Below are 12,804 nucleotides of genomic sequence, written 5' to 3'. Positions count from 1 at the left end.
AAACTTTTGTTTGTTTTTTGTTTAAGATTACTCAGTTCAATTTTATGGCATTTTGTTATAAAATCTAAATTCGCAAACCTTAACCTCCTGAGACCCATGAGTGACTGTGTGGTATTCAGTGTCAATACTCACTGAGCTATCCAGGCCCCCACTGCCAACCATGTTAAAATAAAATTATATATTATACATTCTGAATCTATGCACTGATTACATTACAGTCTTGTGTCTGTCAAACATGTTGAGTGGTCCAAACATCATCTGCAGCCTGAAACAGCCTTGCAGGATTTTAGGAGTGAATGCACTTAGCTGCCTAAGAAAGCTGTAGGATTCTCCCTTGCTCCCTATTTAATGAACAACTTAACCTCCAGTTTGCTGTCTGTCTGCACTGGTCTCAGAACAGTTTGAAATGCACCTTATTTTCATCCCAACTCCATATAAAGCCTCTAAAAGCTAAATTTTCCAGCTTTTGGATAAACCCATTGATTCTCAATGTGATAGTGCACAGTAATTATAGGATTTCTAAGGAAAAAATTTGATAAAGTACACATTCGTATTTAGCAGTGTGGCGTTTTTGCGATAAACTGCTCAAATATTTAAAATGGCATATCGGATGAAGCTAGAGACTAATCTTTCGACTCAAACAGGTTTCAATGTAAAATCTTAATTAGGTTTCTTACCAGATGTAGTTTTGTAGGCATTTCTCCCAAAGGCAAACTCTGCTGTGATCAGCGCCATGTTGTTTTGTCACATGACTCCATGCATTGAAAGTTAAAGCCAAGAGTCTTCTGAACTGAGATCAGTCAGTTTAAATCAATTTCACTTATGCATTGTGTATAGCAAAGCCAAAATACAACATCCACGCATGTGTACACGTGGGGTCGTACAAGGTTTAAAAGGTTTTTGGAGTGATATGCACAATCTACATGCTTCTGCATAAAGTACCACATGCCCAAATTATTCCACAGTCTTTTTGGATAGCTTTAGAGATTTTTGGGTTTGGAAAATTGAAGATGAAGGATGAACGAAATAGGCCAGTTGCCACTTCCAGAAACTCATGTTTCCTTAGTTTTCTGATTCAGAGCTCTGTGCAAAAGCATATTATAATTTTAGACTCCCACCTTACACACACACACACACTCACACACACTCCCCATTCTCTGCCACATTCCACAGAGTGAGGTCTCTCTCCCTCTCTTTATTAAATGACCTGTCTGCCTGTTTTTGCTGTCTGTCCCTAGTGGCGCTGTATGTTAAATTCTATCATTAAAACCCATTACTGAGCTATCAAAACCCTCTGTAATTCCAGCTAATGACCTAATTTCCCTAAGTGTCACCCATGTCAGTCAGCACTGGGGCCACTTGCTCTGGCAAGCGTTCAAAGTAGTGTCGCACTCTTGCGGGACATCCCCCACCCTCTATTTTTCAGAAAAAGAAAGAGGGAAAAAGCTCTAAGAAATCAATGGCTATGGAAAATGACATAGCTCTGTGGCATGGGACTTGAGCCCACATGTGTCGGTTCTGATATACTGATTGATCTCTAAGTCTAATAGGTGCAGTAGTCAAACAAGGAATGGCTTCTGATGTGTTAAGCAGTTTAAGGAGACCGTAGTACTGATAAGAGGCAAACGGATGCAATTTTTACACATGAGTGTTCCAGATCTTACACATGCCAATCAAACTTCTTGCATTTTCAGGAGCTGAACATTTAAAAAATAGAATATACAAGTTAGGAAGTGGGGACAATGACACACATCATTTCCTTATTTAATCTTCATCCTCCTCCTCCTCTTCACCATGAGTTCCCCTTCCTCTACACTGCCAGACATCATCCTCTCAATTGGAAAAAGGACCCTAAGGCCAGTGGAGCACCAAGCCCCTGTTTCTTCAAGGGATGGATAATTGACTCCCTTCGAATGGTAATTTATCGCTTGCATATGCCAGCTAAAACAGTGCTGACCTCCCAACCTTGTCCAACAACTCAACCACTGTTACCAAAACAAGCACACACATGCACGCACACCTTGGCCTGGTCCACCCCCTCAATAAAGAGCCAGGAGCCTAGAAGTGAATTGGAGTGGGATACAACTGGCAGGGGAAAGGAAATAAAATGATAGATGGGGTGCATTGTGGCATTATAAATGAATTATGCTGGCCAAATACCTTGAGCAGAGCAGTGTGTCAGCCGGTGTCTATACTAATCTAGGAGGAAATATGACTGTCTCTATATTAAAGAGTGCAGCACAGTGAATTAGTCGAGCAATCAGTCTATTACAAAGACACATCTTAGATGGTTTTATTCATTGGCCCACATTTATCAGCCTCACGTTGTATTATACTCATCAGTTGGTTTGTTGTTTTTATAGATTAAATCAGTGGCATGGTCTGTCGCCTCGTTTGCATTTGCTCAGCTGGACAAGGATTCATCGCCACATTCACTTTAATGTAGCTCCGTGATATCTACGTACATATTTATTATGACGCTGAAACAACAGAATATATCTGGGTTACAGTGAGGCACTTACAATGGGAGTGAATTGGGCAGATAATATCCATATTAACATGATTTTTGTGTGATAAAATCAATTACTAACCTTTTCTGTGTAAAGTTATATCCAATTTTACAACTTGCCATGATGTCAACAGACCTAAAATGACAGTCAATATGACTATTTAAACAACTTTACAGCTCAAATAAATCATGAGTTTTAACAGAAGAATGAATGTAAATGTAATATAAATTATAAACTTCACATTTCTGGTTTTAAACCCTCCAAAAGTTGGCCCCATTCACTTCAATTGTAAGTGCCTCAGTGTAACCCAGATTCTTTCATTTTTATGTTAATCAATATTATGCCACAAATGCTGTCAATTAACCTTAACTTGTACAGATGTCTGTTAACTGTATAATCTTAAACCTTCTGGTAAGAAAACAATATCGAAATCAGTGTTATACTGTATAAATATGCAAATTCAAACATGCAGTAATATAATATATAAGGGGTGATTCTAGGATTTCAGTCTCATCCCCTTATCATGTTATGAGATGTGTTGGTCCAGAGGAACTTCTTGCTTTAAGAGGAAGTTAAAATGAACTTACAATGAATACTTTTTCTTTTTTTTTTTCTTTTCAAATTGCAACTAAATGTCAGTAGATGTATATCAGTAACGGGGGGCGAATTTGGTTGCATTTTATTTTGCAAGTGTTATGCGCATCTGAAAGCTGTGTACGGGGGGGGGCGTATGTCAGGGTCTGCCACTGAAAAGAGGGAAGAATAATACCCAAAGGTAAAGTGTGTCATTTCTGCACCACTAAATTCACCAAATACAATTCAAAAAATAAATTACTGGCATTGGTAAAAAGGTAATACTGCCCAAACTCGCCCAAACAAACAGAGAAATGTTTTGATAGTGCCGCAGTCTTAACACTTTTTGGTGAAATCAGCCTTCAAATGGCTTACTTACAGTCTCTGCATATTATTATTATTATATTAACCAGAAAAGATTTTTGTATCCTGGGGGATACAAACATTTAAAAGGCTGGGGAGCGAAGCGATGAGTGAGTTGCTCAAATTTTGTGAAAAATATTAAAAAAGGAATTTTGTGAATAATGAGAACATGTAACTTTGTATAGAAAGTCTGGGCTTCAACTCACAGTCTTTGTCTATAAGTAAGAAGGCAGCATTTTTTGAGAAGGCAGCTGACCTCGAGGCAAACGCTTTCTTTTCAATGTGATTTTCATGATTTCTACAAGCAATAAAATAAAAGCAATATTTTAGGGGAAAAAAACATGGAAATGTAGGATATGGGCCCTAATGTGTTGGGGGAGAGTACATTTTCCGAGGTACTTTTAAATGCTTTCTCTTTTTAGGGTTTTGCTGGGAAAGGAAAGTGTATTTTAACAAACAAAAAGATTACACTTCCCCTCTATTTAAGATTATTAATGACTGATAAGGGGAGGATTCAAAGTAAAGACCGCTGATGTTTTCTGTACATGAAGAAAACGAAGAGAAATCACAAAATCACAGATTATTACTGAGAAGTAACTAAAAACGGTCTAGCAATGCCTGTAACTGTATTGACAGACCACACTGACAAACAATACTGAAATGTCTTTTCTCTTATTAAACTCATTTCAAATGATAAATGCAGATCTTTTTTGTAATTTGTAACATGCAACTACAGCTACAGTTGTATGAAAGTTCAGATTAAAAACACATACAGTGGATCCCCAACCCCAACAAGAAAATAAATGTTTTGTAACAAAACTATTGAAAGAAAGAAATGAAAACAATAATATTTAATATCATGAAATATAATGAAATATCAATTTTAATTTGTTCAGAATTCATGCTTTGATTCAAATGCATCATCAAAATAAACAGAAATTGAAATCTATATAAAAAAAAAAAAAATGGAAATTGTACTAATTGAAGATTTAACTGAAGCTTCAAGCAAAAAGACAAACTATATTCTGCCAATCTGTAAGAAGCACAACTGTATATATAGGGTAGTCTGTATTTATTGTCTCACTTTTATTTGTTGTGTAATCTACCATTGTGCTTCTGTGTTGTTGTAAATCTGTTTCTTAAATGTTGAATATTTTACACAGGCTTCCAGAAAGATCAGATTTTTCCTCTCTCTCCGTCTCTGCTGTGCAAAGGAAATATGACAATAAAAGTTATAATAATACATTTTCTTGTGAAAGAAAATAAACTTAAGAAAATAGAAAGATAATATCTTACTGTAAGTAATATAATAAATAATCACATCAGCAATGCTGCAAAAATATTTGATTTGATTTACCAGATGTGAAATTGTAGTACTTTTTTCTTCTTTTTTTTAACTGCCTCCACATTCTACGTTGTTTATAAAATATTTTTAAAAAATCTTGTTGTAAATAATGAATTGTTCTTTTTTATTATTGTTTAGTGCTTTTATTTTATTTATGTCTGAAAGTGTAATTATTGGTAGCCTATATTTAACGTATAGACACGAGATCTTTTAGGCTACATCAGACTCGGAGGACTTCATCTCTTGATTCAACCCTTGCTTTCTAATAAAAAAGGAATAATGTCTTGAGATATCTTGGCAAGTATGAAAACATCAGTGTTTATAAATCACGCTGGGCAACCAGAATTACATTAAAGTCAGACCAGGTTTGCTGACATATATGCGTGTTTTAGACCTTCAGGGGTCCGTCTGTTCATACTTCAGGCACGGCGCTATCGTTCTTATTATTCATTTGGTAAAACTTTGTCGCCATCTGGTGTAAAGTCGTAAAACTGCAGGTGCCATTCTAAAGTTCTCAGTATCATGCCCGAACTTGATTGATATTGGCTCGTCTGGAAAAATTACAAGAGATTTTATAAAACTAGGACCACTGCAGATGCGGAAACAGCATATTTCCACAGTCACAACTAGTCTGGGGACATGTTTACTCAGATTTTTTTATTAGTCAAAACGAATAGTTCACCCAAAAATACAACTTCTCTCATCATTTACTCACCCTCATGCCATCCCAGGTGTGTATTACTTTTTCTGCTGAACACAAATTAAGATTTTTAGAAGAATATCTCAGCTCTGTAGGGCCTCACAAGTGAATGGTGACCAGAACTTTGAAGCTCCAAAATCACATAAAGGCAGCATAAAAGTAATTAATTTGACTCCAGTGGTTAAATCCATGTCTTCAGAAGTAATATGATAATACACTGACACCTAGCAGCATAATTTAAAATCAATAGTTTTCATTTTCAGATGCAATTGTAGATGTTTAATATATTCACCTTCAGCCATGATTAATTTGATCAGTGAGTGAAAGTGTCCAATAACAGCACGGTTACTTAGATTAAGCGAGTATTTGGCTAGTTGTGTGATTCTAACATGGCACCCCCCATGTGTGGACCATCTCCATGTAGAATAAAACAGCTTTTAAAAGGTTACTGATATGACTGGAGTCTTCATGTTCATGTGAGTGCTCATGATTTCCCATATATATATATATATATATTGCAAAATTACAATTCATGTGTTTAGGAGTTTTTTTAGGAGTGCAAATTAAATCTTTAATCTTCTGTTCTGAGATAACAACCTCCAGGCTTTTACCGTAGGAGAGAGCATAATGGTCCACTAGCATGTTAAGACAGTAAGTCACAGTTTGTTGATACCATATGGCCCATTCAAATCTACCTGTTGCAAAATCATCCATGCCTTTTTTTATAAAACAGCAATTGTATTGTAGTAAATTCCACACATCGTTCATTCCAAAAGTATTGTTTTCTGTAAAACATTACAGAATTAGCTGATTAGCTGACAGACTGTCAATTCATTAAGTGATTAACTGTTTCCTGACAAAAGCTGGATAGACATCCAATGTCTATGGGACCATTGCATTGTCCTATTTTATGCCCCTTCAGACAGGCTCTGCTTACATTTTTATCTGTTTCTCACCCACACTAATCATATCACTTCTGAAGACATGGATTAAACCACTGGAGCCATGAGGATTACTTTTATGCTGCCTTGATGATCTTTGGAGCTTCAAAGTTTTGGACCCTGTTGTCTTGAATTGTGAGGACCAATAGAGCTGAAATATTCTTGCAAACACATTTGTTTGTGTTCATTAGAAGAAAGTCATACACATCTGGGATGGCATGAAGGTGAGTAAACCTCTCCAAATGATCCAGAATGCAGCAGCACGTCTGGTCTTTAATGAACCTAAGAGAGCACATGTTACACCACTCTTTGTCTGTCTCCACTGGCTGCCGGTTCATGCACGTACTAAATTCAAGGCCCTGATGCTGGCATATAAAACAGTCACTGGGTCTGCTCCAGCATACCTAAAAACATTTATGCAGAACTACGTTCCCACCAGAAGCCTGCGGTCGGCTAAGGAACGTCGCCTTGTCGTACCAAAACAAAGAAGCACCAAAACACTTTCCCGGACTTTCAGTTTCATCATACCACGTTGGTGGAATGACCTTCCCAACTCAATCCGTGAAGCTGACTCACTCTCTATCTTCAAAAAACGGCTAAAAACACATCTATTCCAAGAGCACTTAACCAGTCACTAAAAAAATTTTAAATATAATAATTATTTACAATTCTTGTTGCACTTAAATCTGTTTTGTATACTATTCTGATGATAGTGAAACTTTGTAATATGGCACTTTTTGTACCACTGTCTCCTTAAGATGATTCGCTTATGTTTTCCTCTTTTGTGAGTCGCTTTGGATAAAAGCGTCTGCCAAATGAATAAATGTAAATGTAAATGTAAATTATGAGAGAGCTTTATTTTTGGGTGAACTATCCCTTTATGTAAATATTATGATTCAGCCTCTTGTAAATATGAGAGAGGAAAAGAGTTTAAATAAATGTTTATGTGTATTGTGAATTATAGCATTATGACTGCAAGCTAATTCAAAGAAGAAAAAAATATATACATTTTTTTTAGTTTAGGGCAAGCTTAATATTATCTTGTCATTATTACTTATATTTTTAAATAACTTTTCACATGTCATTGATAGAATTTGTTGTGAAGTAAAAGTGCCTCACTCGCCTCAGGAATGTGCTCTAATTCTGCCAAAGATCGGCTGAGCCGGACATCAGGCTGACAGTGGCATTCATTGAACTGCCCCACATGCCCACTTCACCTCCATATGTCAACACATACACCTGCTGCCGTTCATATGACACACTTGACTTTATAGTAATATTTGTCCTGTACAAATACAAGCATAACAGGGGCGTCTTTTACTTGTGATATTGTGATAAAACTGTATTTTAAATAATGTGAGAGGTATATCAATTATATTACATATAAAAGTAAACTGTATCAAAGGTAAAAGTTGAGGTAACGTTATACCAAAGGCATAAATTCGTTTCCTTTCCTCAAGGTGTCACTGTTGTGTTGGTGATCGCACTAGCTCCAACTATTGAAGCAGATGAGCAGGGTCTCATTGAGCCACATTATCAAAATTGTTCCTGCAGAAAAAAATAAAATAAAATCATAATAAATATATTTTGTAATAATGCTTGAGCAGCACTGTGCTAAAACCTTTTTTTAATAAGCAGAATGAGAACAGAAAATCTACAAATGTATAGAAATGTATATTATGTATTTTGAAACATGCCTCGCATTCTGAGTAATCAATTATTTCTCAAGTTTAAAAATATATCGGGTGTTTAAAAAATACCCCTGCCCTGGCCTGTCCGTGTAAAGTTTTCCAACAAGGCAAAACCAACGTCAGCCAACGTGCATGGCACGGCATTGGCCACGCCTAGCAACTTATACGGACCAATGAAAATATGCGACATTTGTTAGTGCATCACTAACAGCCAATCACAATAAATTATGGCTTTACTCATTTGCATGTATCCAATAAGAACTAGTATGCAGATACCGCTCTTAATATTGTTCCCCGGAAAATTAAACCTAACGTAACACCGCACAACGCCAGAATTACCCGGTGACAGTCAGAGAAAGAAGTTCTACGAGACAACATTTTTTATAGGAAAGAAACTACAGTTCGCACTGGATATTAACTGCAAAATGACTTTTGAGGAACTAAACGGAGATTACTCTATAGAAAGGTATTTGTCAATATGTATTTATATTATAATGATGTGCCTTGACAGACAGCTCTATTTTTGAAGGTTATCTCGTTAAAACTGTCAGCTCAACTCACGAGACTAATCGTTTCACGCGAGCTTTGAGTGTTGTACAATATTTTATTATATAAATTCCAGCAAATTAGTCTTAAACAACTGAGAGTTCATATATATATATATATATATATATATATATATATATATCATATATATATATATATATATGAGTATATAGTACTTATATATTATTATATATATAGTATATATATATATATATATATATATATATATATATATATATATATATATATAAGTGCTAATGCTCAAATAATACGAGCAGTTTACAAGCACAGCAGTTTAAAATAGGCTGCACGAGCTTATGCTATGTTCTCGACTTTGATTTATCCGATCTGTGACTTTTATAGAATGGATTCAGTGTCTAAAGCTGTAGAGGAGGTCCTGCGCTCTGCATTACCTCAGGGATGTATTACAGTTGGAGTCTACGAGGCTGCAAAGTCACTCAACGTGTAAGTAGTTGGTTTCAAAAGTCCGGTTTCATTGCAACAGGTAGTCTTAAAGTGAAGCATTTAACACAGTAAAACTAACCAAACCCTCCATTCTTCTGTTCAGGGATCCCGATAATGTGGTGTTGTGCATCCTGGCCACTGATGATGATGATGTGAAGGATGTGGCACTTCAGATTCACTTCACTCTTATTCAAGCTTTCTGCTGCGAGAACGATATCAACATCCTGCGCGTGAACAACACCCGCCGCCTCGCGCACATTCTCGGGGGCGCGGGTATGCACGGGAGCGAGCAGATCGACCTGCACTGTATTCTGGTCACTGTAAGTACTCCATGTTGTGGCAAGGAATCTTTTTATTTATTGCATTAAACATATATATATATATATATACATTGAATAATAACAGTGGGGGCATATGGCTAACAAAGGGACAAATAAAAACTACATAAGATATGACATATAAAGATTACATTTTCAATGTGACATCCTTAAAGATGTTATATGTTTTTGAAGCCTTGGCGTTCAGAGGTTTAGACATATTATTAAAAGAGGCAAAAAGCGATTTTACATCCGCAGAAAAAATACTAACATTAGGTTTCAATTGTGGCAAGGAATCTAGATAGAAAGCAAGAGCCGAAATAGGCCACTTTACATCACATTTACATTTACATTTATTCATTTGGCAGACGCTTTTATCCAAAGCGACTTACAAAAGAGGAAGAACATCAGCGAATCGTCTTTGGGAGACAGTGGTACAAAAAGTGCAATATTACAAAGTTTCACTATCATCAGAATAGTATACAAACAGATTTAAGTGCAACAAGAAATGTACATTTTTTTTTTTTTTTTTTTTTTTAGTGACCGGTTAAGTGCTTTTGGAAAAGATGTGTTTTTAGCTGTTTTTTGAAGATATAGAGAGAGAGTTAGCTTCCCGGATTGAGTTGGGAAGGTCATTCCACCAACGTGGTATGATGAAACTGAAAGTCCGGGAAAGTGTTTTGGTGCCTCTTTGTTTTGGTACGACAAGGTGATGTTCCTTAGCCGACCGCAGACTTCTGGTGGGAACGTAGCTGTGCATAAATGTTTTTAGGTATGCTGGAGCAGACCCAGTGACTGTTTTATATGCCAGCATCAGGGCCTTGAAGTGAATACGTGCATGAACCGGCAGCCAGTGGAGAGAGACAAAGAGTGGTGTAACATGTGCTCTCTTAGGTTCATTAAAGACCAGACGTGCTGCTGCATTCTGGATCATTTGATCCAGAATGCAGCACGTGACACCACGTGACCATCTCCTTTTAGTAACTTGCCAGGACATGCCCAGGTGTAACTGCCACTGTCAAACATCAACATCCTGCAAAACACTTATTCATATGCAAATAGAAGTTTCTCTTATAAATGACTGGATTACGATTTGCATTTAATATTTCTCTATTAGAATGAGCAATTGCACTCATGGGTCATTCTTATATTGTGTCAAATGATTTTGTATACTCCATAGATTTGCATACTCCTACAATCAATTGGCCATATGAATTGTGTCATCCATTGCCAGTTGACTTTTCTTTGATTCATGCTCAAGATTTGTGGTTTTGGAAGTAGAATGGTAAGAGTAGAGGAATGTTTAGGTAAAGTACTATTGGACGGCCAATACAGATATAGTGCTGATATGTATAAGACAATTCAATACAAGCAAACAAGATGTAAATACCTAAACATGTATTTTAAACAAAATTTACTCAAAATGTGCACTATCCATTTCGAAAATAGTATGTAGATGTTGGAACTGACATTAGGAAACATTCACCACTTATGTTCACTGGCCGGAAGAAAACGATAGAATTTCAATATGTTCAAATATCTGCAGATTAATCGCAAGGACGATATATTGGTCTATCGCTAGAAAAAAAGGTTACTAGACAGGATGTGTTGTAGCTAACACAACATTTTAATCCCATCTCTTTTTATGACATTTACAGGTTCCCCATGCATCCACATGGAAAAACCCAGCTCTGGGAAAAGTGAAGCACTTCTGTAGAGAGAGTCGCTGTATGGATCAGTGGGTGCCCATTATTAACCTTCCAGAACGATGAAGACCACTTAAACCTATATGGAAATCCATGGATATAAAATATCTAAATAAAAAGATAAAAAAGCGTGATAGTCCACAAAATGGGACTAACCCGAAGAAGGAATACCCTTTTGCAATCTGAGATGATTCAGCAGTTTTTGGCTTTGCTCGTGGGACATTGTGAAGACGTCATATGAAGCTAATTGTGAATGAAAATGAGCACCTGAGTATCTTGTGGCAGTGTGTTAGGTGGCCTAAAGCACTCCAGTTATTTACAGGATAATACAAAACAATGGATATTTGGAAACATGCTGCCCTTATTTTATAACCATTCCTTGTACCTTTGCCATCATATTGAATAGTACATCAAGATATCATTACGTGTGTTGTATTAATGTTGGGAAAACTCTTCTAAATGGACTTGCTTCTAAACCACTGAGATGAGAACTATGCATTTACAGTATCCTGTGAGAACTGTTTTTTACATAAGTTAATTGTTCTTTTGTGGTCTTTAAATTATTCATATTATATTCATTTAAAAGTAGTATTTATGTGAACTTTTTATACTATTATATGCAAACGTGAAATGCAGCAGTATGTATTTTGTGTTGGAATAAAAGTATTTTGGAACACAAGATGGTAGTCATGCAGGTTATCATGTTGGAGGTTGCTGGAACTTGTAGAATTGACCTGACACCACCACACACACCTCTCGTGCTGTTCAGATCAGTGGGGTCACTCTGGACTCAGTGGCCTTCATGACTCCATGTTACAGACAGACAAAAGCCATCCAAGCCTTTCTTTTTTTCCTGCTGTAGTTAGCGTGACCAATCTGCTATTCATCATGGCAGATTCCTTTTTCAGCTGAAATAAATGGCTCAGGTTCAGCTTAAAGTGTGTGAAGATCAAACATGCTTTTTGTAATAATTTATTTTCTAAATTGTTCTAAAGTGATATTTATCTGCTGGCCAAAAGTGAATGCCGTAGCAGGTATGTAACACATTACAAAAGACCAATTAAGAAAACGGAAGTGCCTAGAGAATGGCTTCTGTTGCCCTTGACTGTAATTTAGAAGGTGTGGCTATGATCGCATGACTGCCATATATTCACTTGGATCTTCGTAGGACAGTAAATCATTTGTGTAAACCTACACCTCTGTACAAAGTTGATGAATCCGTTTTTGTCATAACTTATGTCAGCCTTCGAGTAACATGCAGCCCACACTACTTCTTTAACTTTCTTTTCCTAACAATTTCTGTGTCATCTTTGACATTGAAATGTAACATTACCCAAAATATGCTAGTTTAACTAATTAGACTTCAACATTCACTACATTTATTTGGTTTCAAACTACTCTGCCTACCACTTAGACCTGTTATATGTTGATTTTATGATATATTGATTTTTGCATTTCAGGTGTACATTTAATACATTTTAAAGAAAACTTGCCTTGTGACTTAAATGTCTAGTAAATTAAATGTCATAATAAGGTCATAATATTGGCCAGGAACATGCAGCAGTGTAAAATGTGTAACTGATAACCAGTGTCGGGTAAGTTACTGAAAATAAGTAATTTACTACAAATAACTTCTCTAAAAATATA

General features: G+C 36.2%; 1 protein-coding gene across 1 annotated transcript; it reads left to right on the top strand.

Moving 5' to 3' along the window:
* Positions 1–8,456: 8,456 nt before the first annotated feature.
* On the top strand, positions 8,457–11,816 carry gadd45aa (growth arrest and DNA-damage-inducible, alpha, a). Its single transcript, XM_052134494.1, has 4 exons — positions 8,457–8,589; positions 9,033–9,134; positions 9,238–9,454; positions 11,110–11,816. Exons 1-4 carry the CDS (start codon positions 8,549–8,551, stop codon positions 11,221–11,223), a joined length of 474 nt encoding a protein of 157 aa, XP_051990454.1. The 5' UTR covers positions 8,457–8,548; the 3' UTR covers positions 11,224–11,816.
* The last annotated feature ends 988 nt before the right edge of the window (positions 11,817–12,804 follow it).

Source organism: Xyrauchen texanus, chromosome 9, assembly GCF_025860055.1.
Source record: "Xyrauchen texanus isolate HMW12.3.18 chromosome 9, RBS_HiC_50CHRs, whole genome shotgun sequence".
NCBI lineage: Eukaryota > Metazoa > Chordata > Actinopteri > Cypriniformes > Catostomidae > Xyrauchen > Xyrauchen texanus.
Note: the sequence above shows the minus strand (reverse complement) of the source record. Positions and strands in the feature narration are given on the sequence as shown.

What these genes read in the sequence shown, in the direction of transcription:
- gadd45aa (XM_052134494.1), top strand. Translation starts at nt 8,549, where the DNA reads ATGACTTTTGAGGAACTAAACGGAGATTACTCTATAGAAAG. An exon ending in GGAGATTACTCTATAGAAAG is followed by an intron (nt 8,590 to 9,032) that starts GTATTTGTCAAT and finishes TGACTTTTATAG; the next exon opens with AATGGATTCAGTGTCTAAAG. An exon ending in GCTGCAAAGTCACTCAACGT is followed by an intron (nt 9,135 to 9,237) that starts GTAAGTAGTTGG and finishes TCTTCTGTTCAG; the next exon opens with GGATCCCGATAATGTGGTGT.